This window comes from Nerophis ophidion, linkage group LG12 (genome assembly GCF_033978795.1).
Source record: "Nerophis ophidion isolate RoL-2023_Sa linkage group LG12, RoL_Noph_v1.0, whole genome shotgun sequence".
Taxonomy (NCBI): domain Eukaryota; kingdom Metazoa; phylum Chordata; class Actinopteri; order Syngnathiformes; family Syngnathidae; genus Nerophis; species Nerophis ophidion.
The window spans coordinates 26,360,691-26,377,557 of NC_084622.1; the positions used below are offsets into that span (position 1 = coordinate 26,360,691).

At 40.3% G+C, this 16,867-nt stretch overlaps 1 protein-coding gene and 1 long non-coding RNA gene across 4 annotated transcripts; one reads left to right on the forward strand and one right to left on the reverse strand.

Moving 5' to 3' along the window:
* Positions 1-501: 501 nt before the first annotated feature.
* LOC133563185 (uncharacterized) lies at positions 502-6,879 on the reverse strand. 2 transcript variants are annotated; one of them, XR_009809012.1, is made up of 4 exons: positions 6,730-6,879; positions 5,782-5,903; positions 4,254-5,682; positions 502-3,133 (listed from the first exon to the last, which is right to left on the reverse strand). It is a non-coding gene; the product is annotated as an uncharacterized LOC133563185 (long non-coding RNA). The 2 variants fall into 2 exon arrangements; XR_009809011.1 differs by having other exon boundaries at positions 502-5,682.
* Positions 2,117-6,305, forward strand: LOC133563184 (E3 ubiquitin-protein ligase TRIM39-like). 2 transcript variants are annotated; one of them, XM_061917160.1, is made up of 6 exons: positions 2,117-2,596; positions 2,673-2,774; positions 2,841-3,071; positions 3,140-3,162; positions 3,238-3,356; positions 5,315-6,305. In XM_061917160.1, the coding sequence occupies exons 1-6, from the start codon at positions 2,204-2,206 to the stop codon at positions 5,872-5,874; spliced, it is 1,428 nt and encodes a 475-aa protein (XP_061773144.1). In that variant the 5' UTR covers positions 2,117-2,203; the 3' UTR covers positions 5,875-6,305. The 2 variants fall into 2 exon arrangements, with proteins under 2 accessions (XP_061773144.1, XP_061773145.1); XM_061917161.1 differs by having other exon boundaries at positions 2,118-2,596; positions 2,673-2,768.
* Positions 6,880-16,867: the final 9,988 nt, after the last annotated feature.

The following is a 16,867-nucleotide window of genomic DNA, read 5'->3' on the forward strand; positions in this document are numbered from 1 at the left end:
CCATTTGAGTCACTAGAGAAAAGCGCTATATAAATATAATTCACTAATGTAATGGGGTAACAGGCACACTCATGATAATGTAATATTTACAGAGTTTGGTTCATATAAGCTTTACTGTAACTGCTTTCCTGGGTGCATTGGTTTCAAGGTGTGCATAGCAACTGTAGCATTTGTTGCAATGCAGTCTGTGAACCTGTCTCAACAACAAACTAAGGAACACCCTCTGTGCTGTTTGCTCCCACTAACGGAATACTTTTTGAGAGCCTTGGAGCGTAATCATGCAGCGCTATTACTAAATGCTTCAAATGACTTAAATTGTGCGCTACAACTGGGATGGTTTCATCTTTCAGCACTTGGGCTCTCCTTGAGTTGGTAATTTCTGAATACTTCTCAACGGTTCCTAGTGACGTTGCACTGATTTTATGCCGCATTCCATTTGTTGAGCGCCATATTGTATCAAGTTGGTAGCGTGAGGATTTTATAAGTTGACTAACTCTACGGTTTGGTGATTGAGACTTAGACAAACTTTATTGATCCACAATTTGAAATTGTTCCACACAGTAGCTCAGTTACAAAGGATAATGCAGGTACAAAGTAGGCAAAAAAATGTACCGTTGTAGCTATATAAAATGTAACATATATGCAATATTTACATGTCGTAATTCATCCATCCGTTTCCTACCGCTTGTCCCTTTCGGGGTCATGGGGCGGATGCTGGAGCCTATCTCAGCTGCATTCGGGCGGAAGGCCGCATACACCCTGGACAAGTCGCCATATATACTGATATTATATTATATTTTTGTGTAATATATACAATATATAGGCACCGGTGACCCCAAAGGGAAAAAGCGGTAGGAAATGGATGAATGGTTAACAAATCCCAATTACCATGTACAATATTACAGTATATTAAAGCAAAAACATTTTAAATTCTAGCATTACCTTTTTATTTAACGTTGTTAATGTAAAGGCAATCGAGTAGAAGCAGCTTAAGCTCCTTTATTTATGACTGGTTGCAACCAACCAAGCTCAAGTAGCTACTAGCTGGCTGCTCGCTCGCAGTCACAGGAGCACAAGTACAACCATTTCATTTCAGTGTGAGCAAGGTGATGTGTCACGCCAGAAAAGTAGTTCCTCTGTGTTTGCTCTTACGATACCATAGAATGGATAATATGCAGGTAACGTCATGCTAATGAAGTGTTGTTGGTGCTTTTTTATGTTGTTTTTTTTGGTTGCTTTATAGGAGGATTTACTTGCAGCCTAGTCACCTAATTTTATCAGTTTTTACTCTATTTATAAGGTGCATAAAATGGAAACATGCATGTTCTTGTCTCACTGGGATGATGGGCAAAAAAAACACAAAAAATGCACTTCCCCTTTATGATTACGCAATGTTTTGTTTTTTTTCCTTTGTCAAATACAAATTCCATCTTACTGGCTTACCTGGAATGTCTGTACATTTCCATTCAGGGTTTTTCAACTTACAAGAATGGTGCAACTATTAGTTTTGACTGACATGACACGGCGAGGCTGTCATTTAAAAATATGTTTATTATTGTTCCAGTGCTATATAGTGTCCGCCCTGAGATCGGTAGCTCGTGAGTTCAAACCCCGGCCGAGCCTACAAAAATAATGGGACCCATTACATCTGTGCTTGGCACTCAGCGTCAAGGGTTGACACTGTTGAATCACCAAAAATGATTCCCGAGCGCAGCCACCGCTGCTGCTCACTGCTCCCCTCACCTCCCAGGGGGTGAACTTGAGAATGGGTCAAATGTAGAGTAATTTCAACACACTTCAAATGTAGAGTAATTTCAACACACCAAGTGTGTGTGTGACAATCATTGGTACTATAATTTTTATATTTTTACCCTTGACTATTTTGCCCTTGTACTTGTTGATGTAATGTTACTTTTATATTTATTTACATGAAGTGTTTGTGTTTACTGCTGTGTTGAGTGTACAATCAGACTAGTTGTGTCCCAAATTAGATTTCAATCACTTCATATTTTTGCATTACAAATCACACAAGCAGCCCCGGCTTACAGGACACGTGCCTGACATGAGAATGTGCATTTAACCAGTCCGTCAAGTTTGCCAGCATTTACTGAAGCTGCTTAGGTGGAATGAGGGGAAGTTATCTCATCTCACCTGCGGGGCAGGACGGAATAACACTCGGCACTAGCTACCCCTCGTCAGCCAGATGGCAGCGTGTGTGATCAGCAGGGAGGACCTCATATGTCCGCGGTGCACCGAGATCTACTGCTTCCCCGTTCTGCTCCAGTGTGGACATAACGTTTGTAAAGTTTGCCTGCAGAAGTTCTGGGAATGGAAAGGATGTCAGGAATGTCCCGTGTGTTGCGCCGTGTGTATTCCCAGGAGGCCTCCCATTAATTTGGGGCTGAAGATCGCCGCAGACCAGTACAACTTGGAACAGAGCAAGAGGGCCGGAGGAGAACTCTGCAAAATACACAACGCGAAGCTTAGTATTTACTGTCAGAATGACGAGGAGCCCATCTGTGTGGTGTGCCAAACATCCAAACAGCATAAAATTCACAAATGCTGCCCGCTGGAGGAAGCCGCCAAGCAGAAAAAGGTACCGCAGAGTTCTAGATCTATCACTTTGAACACTGACTTCCAAAGCAAACGCTAATATACTTGGAATATGTCAGGAAAATATTACAGTCCGACTGGAGTCTCTCAAGAAAAAGCTCCAGACTTTGAGAAAGACACAGGAAACTTGGGAAGGAACCCGAAAATTCATCCAGGTTCAAGTAATCATAGTTGACCGATGTTTTCCTCTGTAACGTTGTGTCTAAGCAGCTGTGCTAACCCTACAGATCCAAGCAGCTGCAAACCACAGAGCTATCAGGGATGAGTTCCAGAGGTTGCACTTGTTCCTTTTCAAGGAGGAAGACTCCCGACTTCAAGCACTCAAACAGGAGGAAGAGGTGAAGGTAAAAGTAATGAGACTCAAGGTGGAACACATCTCCAAGCAGATCAAGAACCTTTGCTCCACCATTAGCGACATCCAGACAAAACTCCAAAGCGACGATTTCCCCTTTTTGAAGGTACACAGATACCTTCCTTTAGTCGCCAGTCTTGTTCTACATTCCATTCTTCTCTTTTTTTTCTGTAGGATTACAAAGACACAAAGAAAAAGTATGTGTTTATATTCCTGCATCAGTTTTATTCCCCCGTGAGACAACAGTGTGATCATTGTCAACATGTGTGTAGGCTGAAATGCAACATTGGAGAGCCAGAAATTATACGAGACATCCTGATTAACTCTGCAAGTCATCTGGGATCTCTTAAATTCAAAGTGTGGAGGAAGATGGAGGACATTGTCCAAAGTGGTGGGTCGACACAACACAGGTTATGGTTGGGGTTGGGGATTGACATCAGGTTTTGGTTGGGAGGTGAGGTTTTGAATATTATTTTGGTTAGGACTAATATACAGAAGTTGGGTTGTTGCAATACTTTTAGTCTTAACGTGGACACCGACTTAAACAAGTTGAAAAACTTATTCGGGTGTTACCATTTAGTGGTCAATTGTACGGAATATGTACTGTACGGTGCAATCTACTAATACAAGTTTCAATCAATCAATCAAAAGTCTCAAGTGTTGGGGTTGGGCTAGGCTCTGGGGTTTGGATTTCGGTTGGAATTAGATTAATGTTGGGTTGGGGTTAGAGTTTTAAAATGGGTTTTAGTTAAGGCTAAGTGTTGGGGATGTGGTCGGGATAAAAGAGTTAAGTTTAGTGTTACGGTTGGGGTTTGTGTTTGTTTTCAAGTTCTTTTTAGGGATGGGTTTTCGATTAATCAGTTTAGATGTTGGTTGGGAGTTAGATTGAGGTTCGGGTTTTGATTGGAGTACTAGTAAGGTTTTGGTTTAGGTTTAGTTTTAAGGATGTTGTTTTGGACAGGGTTAGGCTTACAGTGTATCCGGAAAGTATTCTCTTCGCTTAATTTTTTCCAAATTTTTTGTCACTTTTTCCATGATGGAAAAAGTTTATTTTAGAGCATTTTGTAAATGTATCCATCCATCCATCCATTTCTACCGCTTATTCCCTTTCGGGGTCGCGGGGGGCGCTGGCATAAAAAACTAAGAAATCGCATGTAATGTAATCACAGGCTTTGCTCAATACTTTGTTGATGCACCTTTTGGCAGCAGTTACAGCCTCAAGTATTTTGAATCACAAGCTTGGCACACCTTTATATTTGGCAGTTTTGGCCATTCCTCTTAGCAGTACCTCTCAAGCTCCATCAAGTTAGATGGGAAGTGTTGGTACCATCCATTTTCGGATCTCTCCAGAGATATTCCATCGGATTCAAGTCTTGTCTATGGCTGGGCCACTCAAGGACATTTACAGAATTTTCCTGTAGCCATTTCTTTGATATCTTGGCTGTGTGCTTAGGGTAGTTGTCCTGCTGACAGATGAAGACGAAAACATCTGGGATCAATTCCATGTAAGATTTGTACCTTGAGAACCTCTTGTCTAGGAGGTCTACAGACAGCTCTTTCAACTTCATTCTTGGTTTGTGCTCTGCCATGCACTGTCAAGTCTGAAACTTCATAAATAGACAGGTGTGCCTTTACAAATCATGTTTAATTAACTGAATTTACCACAGATGTACTCCAATTAAGCTAGAGGAACCGCTCACGAATGATTAGATGCACCCGATCGCTCACTTTTGAGCTTCATGTCAAAGGCTGTGAATAATTATGTACATGTGATTTCTTTGTTGTTTATTTTTAATACATTTGCAAAAATCTCTCTTAAAAAAGTTTTCACATTGTCTCGGGGTATTGCTTGTAGAATTCTGATGACAAAAAGGAATTCTGCAAAAAGACTCACATAAAATTTTTTCGAAAAAGTGAAGCTTTCTGGATGCACTGTATGATTCATTTTGGAGTCTGGTTAAGCTTCGGTTAGGGTTGGATTTGAAGGGTTTGAGAGTTGGGTTTTGGACAGGGTTAGGCTTCTGATTAGTTTTGGGATCTGGTTTTAGAATTGAGGTTAAGTTTAGGGTTGGCAATGTGATTGGGTTTAAGGGTTAGGGTTGATTTTGGTTAGGTCTAAGTTTACTGTGGGTTTAGTGTTAGGGTTAAGGTCGGGGTTATGTTTAGTGTTGGAATTGGTTTCAATTAGAGTTAGTTTTGGAGTCAGGGATAGAACTACATTTTTTTGGTAGACCAATTCAGAGTGTAACCCACCTCTCACCCAAATTCAGCCTGTATAGGCTTCTGCTTACCTGTGGCCCAAAAGAGGACAAGAAAATAAACTGTTAAATTGATCCGTCTCTCTTCCAGTTCCCATCACTTTGGATCCAAACACAGCTCATGCCAATTTGGAGCTCTCAAATGAGCTGAGCTGTGTGCAGTACAGCAGCCAACATATTCTACCAAACAACCCAGAACGCTGCACAGGTAGTTTGTGTGTGCTCGGAGTCACTGGCTTTGTGTCTGGAAAACACAGCTGGACTGTGGACGTGGGACAGGGTAAAGACTGGTACATCGGGGTGGCCCAGGAGTCCATCCAGAGGAAAAGGGCCTTGTTCCTCAAGCCTTCTGAAGGCATATGGCTCATCGGTGGGACTATGGGGGACGGCATTTGGGCTCAGACTTCACCTCGCATCAAGCTGGACTTGAAGCAGAAACTCGAGAGGATTATTGTGGAGCTGGATTACGACAAAGGGAAGGTGGTGTTCATCAATGCTGAAGATTCAAAGACAATTTACACATTTAAAGACAAGTTTACTGAAAAAATCTTCCCTTACTTCAATCCCGGCATCCATGAGGAGGGCAGTGGCTCCTTCCCCCTCACCATCTGTCCGCAGAACATCTCAGTGACTGTCAAAGACCCCAAGTGAAGAGCATGGTTTCCTTTGCACTAGGTGTTCTGACCAGTTTTAAAAAAAACAATCTCATTAATTGTTATATGAATAGATGATGCTTTAGGCATCAGGAAATAAATTTTGTTTAGTAGCAGCCTTTGTTTCAATACTAAAAAAAGAATGTGCCAGTAATGTTCAATCACGTTTGGCTGGTGTTTTTTTTTGTCTCATGTCACTTCCTGGTTCTACTGTAGAAACTCATAAATGCCCAACTGTCTGATGTAAACAACTGTCCACCCTATCAAACATTGTTTCTGAAAGAATAACATTTGTGCACACAAGAACGTTAGAGTTCATTTATACTATAAATGAACTCTAACGTTGAAAGAGCCATATTGGACCAACCATACAAAAAAGTAATCTGTCTGGAACCGCAACAAATTAAAAGACTTACATAATTGTTCTAATGATGGCAACACATGATGTAAGTGGCTAATTAGCTATAATAGCTTAATATAAAAATGACTATGTGTCGCAGGTTGAAGCAAATCTTTGCTGACAAAAATGCTGAAATGTACTATTTATTCTAATGGATTTATTACAATCTTTGCAGGCTGGCTAACGTTTGCTTTGGTCTGGAACAACATGGCACACAAACAACTATTAGAAATGCGGCCAATATAACATCCATACAATGTGTCATGAAACATGCATATATAAATAACATAAGTAAAGGAAATTAAAATAGCTCAAATATACCTACAAACGATGTATAAAGATGCAATTTGTACATACAGCTAGCCTAAATAGCATGTTAGCACCGATTAACTTGCAGTCATGCAGTGACCAAATACGCCAGATTAGCACTCCATAACAACTCAACAATATCACCTTTTTGCATGCACGCACAGTATAAAACGTTTGGTGGACCAAATGAGACAAATAAGGAGTGGCATAAAACACGTCTTTCAGTGGCAGCGTCAGAGAAACAAACTTCTTCTTCTTCTTCTTCTTCTTCTTTTGTTTTTATGGCGGCTGGCAAGCAACCTTCCGGTGTGCATTACCGCCACCTACTGTAATGGAGTGTGGACCGAGGTGGATCCCTACTCTATATTGTTTTATTTAACCCAGTGTTTTTTAAATATGTGTATATTGCTTTGTATCCTATGTTTTCTGAATGCAATCCTAATATACTTCCCACTTGTAACCTAATATTTTCTTTTGCTAACTTATTTTCCAGTATTTCTCTATCTCTATTGTATTTCCTACATTGTATTAACCTTCCTCTTGTGTTAGCTTTCTGTTACCATCTCTTATGTTAACAGGTCGGTTTTGACCCATGTTTTAAATCAGCTGTAAAATACACTAAAAACAATTATCCATCATCCAATTTGTTTCTCATCTCTTGTTTACCTTGTTAGGCTTCCTTATCCTTGAAAATATTGGTTTTAATATTTTTGGTTTGGGCCATTGGGCCTTATTTTGTCAGTATACCCCTCGATTTCAATTTTTCAAAATGGTAAAACGAACCTCAAGAGAATCATATAAATAAAAAAAGGTTGTTGTGTTACCTAACTATTACTAAGGGGTATTAGAACACATCTCTTAAATAAATGTGTTTTGTTTATTTTTTCATTTTAAGAATTTTAACTATTGTAACATCTATGGTGTTACGGGTCAATTTCGACCCATATATATTTACTTCAAGAAAAAGGCTAAAAAGTATTTTTTTCAGCAACAGAAATCCAACATCAAACAAACAACCAATCCAGCAAATGAAACCAAGAGAAATAGATTACTAGTTCCAAAACTAATAAAAAAACTAAATCAGAGTGGCAAAAAGTAACACTTTTAGTGTCCGTGTTTTGTTTGTTTTTGTACAGGATAACAAGGTCAAATGAGAATCCACTAAAGCTCACATGATTGGGAGAGGAGCTGGCAGTCAGTGTGTTCAGTTTTGGCTCTTATCATTGCTTTATCATCTTATTTTTATAACCAGGTCGAAACCGACCCTAACAACACCAAGGGCATCATTTCTACCAGAGCATTTTATAATTTAGTGAAAAAAATTAAAATGTTTTATTTTGTTGACAAAGAGGTTCCTGAAAAAGTAAAAAAGCTTTGATGCAAAAAAATAAATGTATGTGGTGTTTTTATGCATTTAAAAACTAAAACGGGTCGGTGCCGACCCTAACACAAGACGAAGGTTAAAACATGGTCAACATTCTCTATTTGATGGCAAAAATCACACAGCCCTGTAGTATGTTTTCCTATCAATTTTAGTGAACTATTTAGATATGTATGTCCTAATCTCATTCTAGTAATAATGTCTTCTTCTTTCCTATTTCTACCCCCTCCTCTCATGACACCTACTCTCCTCTGGACTTTGTAAAACTCTCTACCTTTTATTTCCTTATTCCAATTATCCTGCCACTTTTTATTGTGATCTATCTTAATTATGCTCTTCACTTCTTCTTTACTGTGCTTAATCTCCATGTTTACTTCTGTTTTAGTGGTTGCTTGTTTTCCGTATCTATCAGCTAACTCATTTCCCTCAACTCCTACATGAGCAGGAACCCAGAGAAATGTTACCACACCTCCCGCTTTATTTATCCTGTAGATTGCCTGAACTATTTCATAAACTATATCTAGTCTTGTTTCTGATGCTATGTTTTTTATGCTCGTCAATGCACTGCTGGAGTCCGAGCACACGACTACTTTCCTTGCTTTGTTTTCCTATATCCAGTTAACTGCCATATAAATTGCTACCAATTCCCCCGTAAAAACAGATAGTTTATCACTGATTCTTTTACTTAATACTATATTTCCTTGGGGGATAACTACAGCAGCTCCTACTTTACTATTTATAGTTTTTGATGCATCTGTGAATACCATGATGTTATCAAAAAACATTTCCTCAATCCAATGTTCTATCTGGTAACTATTTAAATTTCTATTCTTCAGTAATTGCATGTTTACCTTTGGGTTTTCATACATCCACGGTGGTATTGCAGGAATTGGTACTGTAGGGCTAACTTTAATATTGTCAATTTGTGCTTTGATACATATATCTCCTATTATCCACCCAAAACTATTCATTATTTTCTTCTCTTTTTCTTGGCAGTTTATTAGCACTTGACGGGTTGGATTTCCTTGCTTGGATCCTTTTAAGTTTGCCCAATAAACTGCTGAGAGTTGATCTCTCCTCATGTCCAAAGGTTTTTCGTTCATTTCAACTTGTAATGCTGCCACTGGAGTAGATTTAGTAGCTCCACAACATAACCTTAACGCCTGTGACTGGATCCGGTCTATTTTCCCAAGTAGTGTTTTTGAAGCGGATTGATAAATAATGCATCCGTAGTCAATAACAGATGGAATTAAAGTGATATATATTGTTTTCAATGTCAACCTATCAGCCCCCCAATCTTTACCCCTCAAAACCCTCATTATATTTAACACCTTTTTACTTTTCTCCACTATTTTGCTGATGTGGGTTGACCAGTTAATATTTTTATCAAACCATATTCCTAAATATTTAAATACTTGTACCTCTTCTATGTTTTCTCCATAGAGTTTTATTTGGAGCTTGTTTTGTACTTTCCTCTTCGTAAAATGTATGACTTTTGTCTTTCCAACAGAGAATCTTAAACCCCAAGCCGTCCCCCAGTCTCGAACATTATTTACCGCTTTTTGAATCTTCTTTTATATATGATTTGTATTTCTACCTCTCTTCCACATCACTCCATCATCAGCAAACAATGCCACCTCCACTAACCCTTCCACTTCACTAAAAACTTCATTTATCATGATGGAAAATAGTACTGGACTTATTATACTCCCTTGTGGGGTCCCATTTTCCACTTCGTATTCTCTGCTATATTCATTCTGTATTTTTACTAATAATGTTCTACTTGTTAAAAAGTCTTTTATCCATCTGTACATTCTTCCTCTAATCCCAATCTTATATAGTTTCATCAGCAACCCCTGTTTCCGCAACATATCACAACATAGCTTTCTCTATGTCAAAAATTACTGCAATTATACTTTCTTTATTTATTTGTCCCTTTCTAATTTCCTCTTCCAGTTGCACTGCTGGGTCATTTGTGCTTCTTGCTTTGCGAAAACCACTTTGGTAGTTTTTTATAATTTCTTTTGACTCTAAATATTATATAAATTTTTCTTTAATCATTTTTTCCATTACTTTGCCCAAATTTGAGGTCAATGCTATCGGCCTATAATTTCCTGCCTCTTCCGGATCTTTCCCTGGCTTGCATATTGGAATTATTACAGCTGTTTTCCACTCATCTGGTAATTTTCCTTCTTCATATATCCTATTATATAATTTCAAGACCACTTCTTTGCCGATGCTACCTACATTTTTGATCATTTCATAACTCACCAGGTCTTTCCCTGGCGTCGTATTTTCAACTTTTTTTAAAATTCGAACCATTTCATACAAAGAAAATGTCATATCCATAGTGTTGGTAAAACTATTATCGTTGTCTTCCTTCATTTCCTCAATATTTAAACTAATTGTTTCTTCTCTCTTTTGTTTTTCTACATTTCTCAAATTATCATTACTGTGCACTTTAACAAAGGTTTTTGCTAAAAGTTCTGCTTTTTCTTTCTCTCCTACCACACTCCGCGTTCCATCTTTCATCACATGATTTTTATGTTCTTTTCTGACCCCTGACATTCTCTTGATCATTCCCCACACTTGGCTTAAAGGAGTAGTTCTATTTAGTGTTTCACAAAAAGTTCTCCAATGGTGTTTTCTTGTTTTTTTAATAACATACCTTACTCTAGCTTGATGCCTTTTATATTGGATCATGTCTTGGAAATTATGTGTTCTTCTCAATATTCTAAATGCTCTATTCCGTTCTTGTATTGCATCTGTGCACTCTTGTGTCCACCACGGCACTATCTTCCTTCTTCTCCCTATACTATTCCTTGGTATGCTCTGTTCGGCTGCTTCTATTATGCACTTTGTAATATCTGTATTTAATTGTTCAATATTTTGATTTATATCTACTTCCTTTAAAGTTATGTCGGTAATTTCCCTAAATTTCCCCCAGTCACCATGTTTATACTTCCATCTTCCTTCTATCCTAGTGCTTTCTGTCCTATGATTTATGTTAATGTGAATGAAGATTGGATAGTGATCACTTCCCATTGTGCTGTATGTATTTACTTCCCACTCCACCTTTCCTGCTAACCCTTGTGACACTAGAGTTAAATCTATTGCTGTTTCTTTACCCGTGACGACATCCAACCTTGTTCCCGACCCATCATTCACACACACCAGTTCTTTTTCCTCCAAAAGTGCTTCCAATGTATCCCCATTCCAGTCATCCCTTTCACCCCACATTGTGCTATGTGCATTAAAGTCACCACACCAAATAATATTGCCACTCCAGTGCTCGATTATTGTTTCTAGTTAGTGAATTTCTAATTTCTTGCATGGATTATAGAAGTTTAGTACTTTGTATCTTTCTTTATTATTCCATACTTCTACTCCTATTTCTAGTTCTTGTTTTACTTTTAATATTGAATAATGCATATCTTCCTTAATAAATATGGCACATCCTCCTCCTTGCCCATCATTCCTATCTTTACGTATCGTTATATATCCTTTTATTATAAAGTTTAATTTTGGCTTCAGCCATGTTTCTTGAATACATATTATATGTGGTTTATTTTTCATATTATTAATATATCCCTTTAATTCCTGTCCGTTTGCTATCAAACTTCTGGCATTCCACTGAACAATTAACATGGCGTTGGATTGTGGTCACATGACTCGGTCTCGTCTACTCTCTGTAGCTCACCTTGCACCTGTTCCCAGGATAGCTCTTTTAAATTTAAAAACTTTGCTGCTGCTTTGACAATTATTTTGATTTTCTCAGTCTTGTTTCTAGCCTGTTCTGTACAATTTATTACGTAAGCCAGGAATACAACTATCAATCAATCAATCAATGTTTACTTATATAGCCCTAAATCACTAGTGTCTCAAAGAGCTGCACAAACCACTACGACATCCTCGGTAGGCCACATAAAGGCAAGGAAAACTCACACCCAGTGGGACGTCGGTGACAATGATGACTATGAGAACCTTGGAGAGGAGGAAAGCAATGGATGTCGAGCGGGTCTAACATGATACTGTGAAAGTTCAATCCATAATGGATCCAACACAGTCGCAAGAGTCCAGTCCAAAGCGGATCCAACACAGCAGCAAGAGTCCCGTTCACAGCGGAGCCAGCAGGAAACCACCACAAGCGGAGGTGGATCAGCAGCGCAGAGATGTCCCCAGCCGATACACAGGCAAGCAGTACATGGCCACTGGATCGGACCGGACCCCCTCCACAAGGGAGAGTGGGACATAGGAGAAAACGAAAAGAAACGGCTGATCAACTGGTCTAAAAAGGGAGTCTATTTAAAGGCTAGAGTATACAAATGAGTTTTAAGGTGAGACTTAAATGCTTCTACTGAGGTGGCATCTCAAACTTTTACCGGGAGGGCATTCCAGAGTACTGGAGCCCGAAATGAAAACGATCTATAGCCCACAGACTTTTTGGGGGCTTTGGGAATCACTAATAAGCCGGAGTCCTTTAGTTTGTCCATGGAAATTCCTGTATTTGCTGCCTCTTGTTTTTTATTTCTTGAACTATTTTCACTTCTGTCCTGTTCTGCACTTTCTTGATTTCTTATTTCAACTGCCTCTGCGTATGTAATATTTCTTTCAACTCTGAATTGCCTTACTTCTGTTGCCTGTTTTCTTATGATGCAGCCCCCATACGCTGCTATGTGATTCCCGCCACAATTACAACACTTGACCTGTTCATTTTCTCCACATTGTCCATATTCATGCTCTCCTCCACACCGTCCACATCTCATCTTAGCATGACAAACACTAGCTATGTGCCCATAGTGTTGGCACTTGAAACAACGTACTGGGGGTGGCACGTAAGCTCTAACATAGAAGCTTAAATACCCAATCATGATTCTCTCTGGTAGGACCTCCTCTGCAAATTGCACTAGCACGGATTCGCTCTCAGTCTTTTCACCGTTCTTAAATGCCATCATTCTTTTCATCATAGTGACAGTTCCTCCTTTTATTTCTTTTTTCAGATCATCCAAATTTTCTCCTCTTGGGATTCCTGTCACGACTCCTCTTGCCCCCTTTCGTTCTCCCACTTCGATTTTTTCCTTTATTATTTTGTTGCACAGTTTTTGCAATCGCATAGCTTTGTTCTTTTGCTCTCCATTTTTGCATTTGATCAACAGCCGTCCGTCCCTGAGCACCTTCGCTATCTCCACCTCTCCAATGTCCTTCTTTAATCCCTTAACCAGTGTCATCAAACTAATGTCATTCATATCTTGGTTTGATTTAAATGTATAAATTATCTTATATTCATCCACCATAACCCTTTTCCTCTTATCAACCTCTTCATCGTCTTCATGCAGTCTTTTAGCACTCGACTTTCCTTCACTCCCTCCTCTCCCCTTCTTTCCTCTCTCCCCTCTAGTCCTATCCATTTCCATACTATCCTCATACATCCCGTCACTATCCCCTTCCATCTCGATCCACTCACAAAACAGCTTATGCTCAACCGCCAAAATAGATTTAGACACTCTCGCCGCCGCCAAATTCACTCCAAATGTTTGGTAGTTCCGCGTTTCTCCTTCCGGAAGCTTCCACCCGTCGTGTGAATGTGACGCCCCGTAAGACCACCTCCCCTTCGCCCAGAGGAACAAACTGTTGAGTCACAGTCCAAACAACGGTGAGTTCAAAGGCCGCTGAAGTTATTAGGACAAAACGGCGCTTGCCAAATACTCCCATCCGTGAAGCATCAATCAATCAATCAATCAATGTTTACTTATATAGCCCTAAATCACTAGTGTCTCAAAGGGCTGCACAAACCACCACGACATCCTCGGTAGGCCCACATAAGGGCAAGGAAAACTCACACCCAGTGGGACATCGGTGACAATAATGACCCAGTGGGACGTTGGTGACAATGATGACTATGAGAACCTTAGAGAGGAGGAAAGCAATGGATGTCGAGCGGGTCTAACATCCATCCATCCATCCATTTTCTACCGCTTATTCCCTTTCGGGGTCGCGGGGGGCGCCGGCGCCTATCTCAGCTACAATCGGGCGGAAGGCAGCGTACACCCTGGACAAGTCGCCACCTCATCGCAGGGCCAACACAGATAGACAGACAACATTCACACTCACATTCACACACTAGGGCCAATTTAGTGTTGCCAATTAACCTATCCCCAGGTGCATGTCTTTGGAAGTGGGAGGAAGCCGGAGTACCCGGAGGGAACCCACGCATTCACGGGGAGAACATGCAAACTCCAAACAGATAGATCCCGAGCATGGATTTGAACCCAGGACTGCAGGAACTTTGTATTGTGAGGCAGACGCACTAACCCCTCTGCCACCGTGAAGCCCGGGTCTAACATGATACTGTGAAAGTTCAATCCACAATGGATCCAACACAGTCGCGAGAGTCCAGTCCAAAGCGGATCCAACACAGCAGCGAGAGTCCCGTTCACAGCGGAGCCAGCAGGAAACCATCCCAAGCGGAGGCGGATCAGCAGCGCAGAGATGTCTCCAGCCGATACACAGGCGAGCAGTACATGGCCACCGGATCAGACCGGACCCCCTCCACAAGGGAGAGTGGGACATAGAAGAAAAAGAAAAGAAACGACAGATCAACTGGTCTAAAAAGGGAGTCTATTTAAAGGCTAGAGTATACAAATGAGTTTTAAGGTGAGACTTAAATGCTTCTACTGAGGTGGCATCGCGAACTGTTACCGGGAGGGTATTCCAGAGTACTGGAGCCCGAACGGAAAACGCTCTATAGCCCGCAGACTTTTTTTGGGCTTTGGGAATCACTAATAAGCCGGAGTCCTTTGAACGCAGATTTCTTGCCGGGACATATGGTACAATACAATCGGCAAGATAGGATGGAGCTAGACCGTGTAGTATTTTATACGTAAGTAGTAAAACCTTAAAGTCACATCTTAAGTGCACAGGAAGCCAGTGCAGGTGAGCCAGTACAGGCGTAATGTGATCAAACTTTCTTGTTCTTGTCAAAAGTCTAGCAGCCGCATTTTGTACCAACTGTAATCTGTTAATGCTAGACATGGGGAGACCCGAAAATAATACGTTACAGTAGTCGAGGCGAGACGTAACAAACGCATGGATAATGATCTCAGCGTCTTTAGTGGACACAATGGAGCGAATTTTAGCGATGTTACGGAGATGAAAGAAGGCCGTTTTAGTAACGCTTTTAATGTGTGACTCAAAGGAGAGAGTTGGGTCGAAGATAATACCCAGATTCTTTACCGTGTCGCCTTGTATAATTGTTTGGTTGTCAAATGTTAGAGTTGTATTATTAAATAGAGTTCGGTGTCTAGCAGGACCGATAATCAGCATTTCCGTTTTTTTGGCGTTGAGTTGCAAAAAGTTAGCGGACATCCATTGTTTAATTTCATTAAGACACGCCTCCAGCTGACTACAATCCGGCGTGTTGGTCAGCTTTAGGGGCATGTAGAGTTGGGTGTCATCAGCATAACAGTGAAAGCTAATACCGTATTTGCGTATGATGTCACCTAGCGGCAGCATGTAGATGCTGAAGAGTGCAGGGCCAAGGACCGAACCCTGGGGAACTCCACACGTTACCTTAACGTAGTCCGAGGTCACATTGTTATGGGAGACACACTGCATCCTATCAGTAAGATAAGAGTTAAACCAAGACAGGGCTAAGTCTGACATACCAATTCGTGTTTTGATACGTTCTAATAAAATATTATGATCGACGGTATCAAAAGCAGCGCTAAGATCGAGGAGCAGCAACATAGATGACGCATCAGAATCCATCGTTAGCAATAGATCATTAGTCATTTTTGCGAGGGCTGTCTCCGTGGAGTGATTTGCCCTGAAACCGGATTGAAAGGTTTCACATAGATTGTTAGACGCTAAGTGTTCATTTAACTGCTCCGCAACAATTTTTTCAAGGATTTTTGAAATAAAGGGAAGGTGAGACACCGGTCGGTAGTTTACCATGAGGTCAGGATCGAGGTTAGGTCTTTTAAGAAGAGGATGAATAACCGCTTTTTTGAATGCTAGGGGAACAGTGCCCGAGGAGAGCTATAAGTTTATAATATTTAGCACTGATGGACCTAATAATACAAAGAGCTCCTTGATCAGTTTCCCAGGAAGAGGGTCAAGTAAACATGTTGTCTGTTTTATTCCATTTACACGTTGTAAGAATTCTTCGAGTGTTATTTCCTCAAAATGAGAGAAACTATTTTGGAGGGCAGTATCCGCCGTATATACAATCGTGTTAGTGTTAATAGAACCCCGTTGTAGCTGGGACGCATTGCCTTTAATCTCCTTTCTAATGACTTCAATTTTCTTACTAAAGAATTGCATAAAGTCATCAGCTGAGTGGGTTGAGCTACTGGAAGGGGTCCCTTGTTGGGTTAGCGATGCTACCGTACTAAACAAAAATTTAGGATCGTTTTTATTACGGTGGATGAGATTTGAGTAATATTTAGCTTTAGCTAAGGTAAGCATGCGTTTCTAAGTTATTAAACCATCACTCCATGCTTGATGGTGCACCTCAAGTTTAGTCGTGCGCCATTTGCGTTCCAGCTTTCTACATAATAATTTCTGAGCTCTAGTTTCTTCTGTAAACCACGGGGTGCGCTTTTTTGGAGCCTTTTTTAACTTTAGCGGTGCTAAATGGGCATTTTTTTGTGTGTTTTTCTTGCCATCTCTGGGTATAAACTGAATTTCAAAGTTGACCAACATCTCGGTTTATGGCTACATCCTTTTACTATCCAGGTGAGAGGCATGATTTATAATCTAAATTTACTTTCACCAACTCACAGGCGATGCAACAGCTCACCGGCTCAGTATGTCACTATAGCAGCATAAATTATAATTATCTTATTGCGCCACTAATCAGGTCATTGACCAAGTCCTGCCGTGTAGTCCTGGGCTGATTCC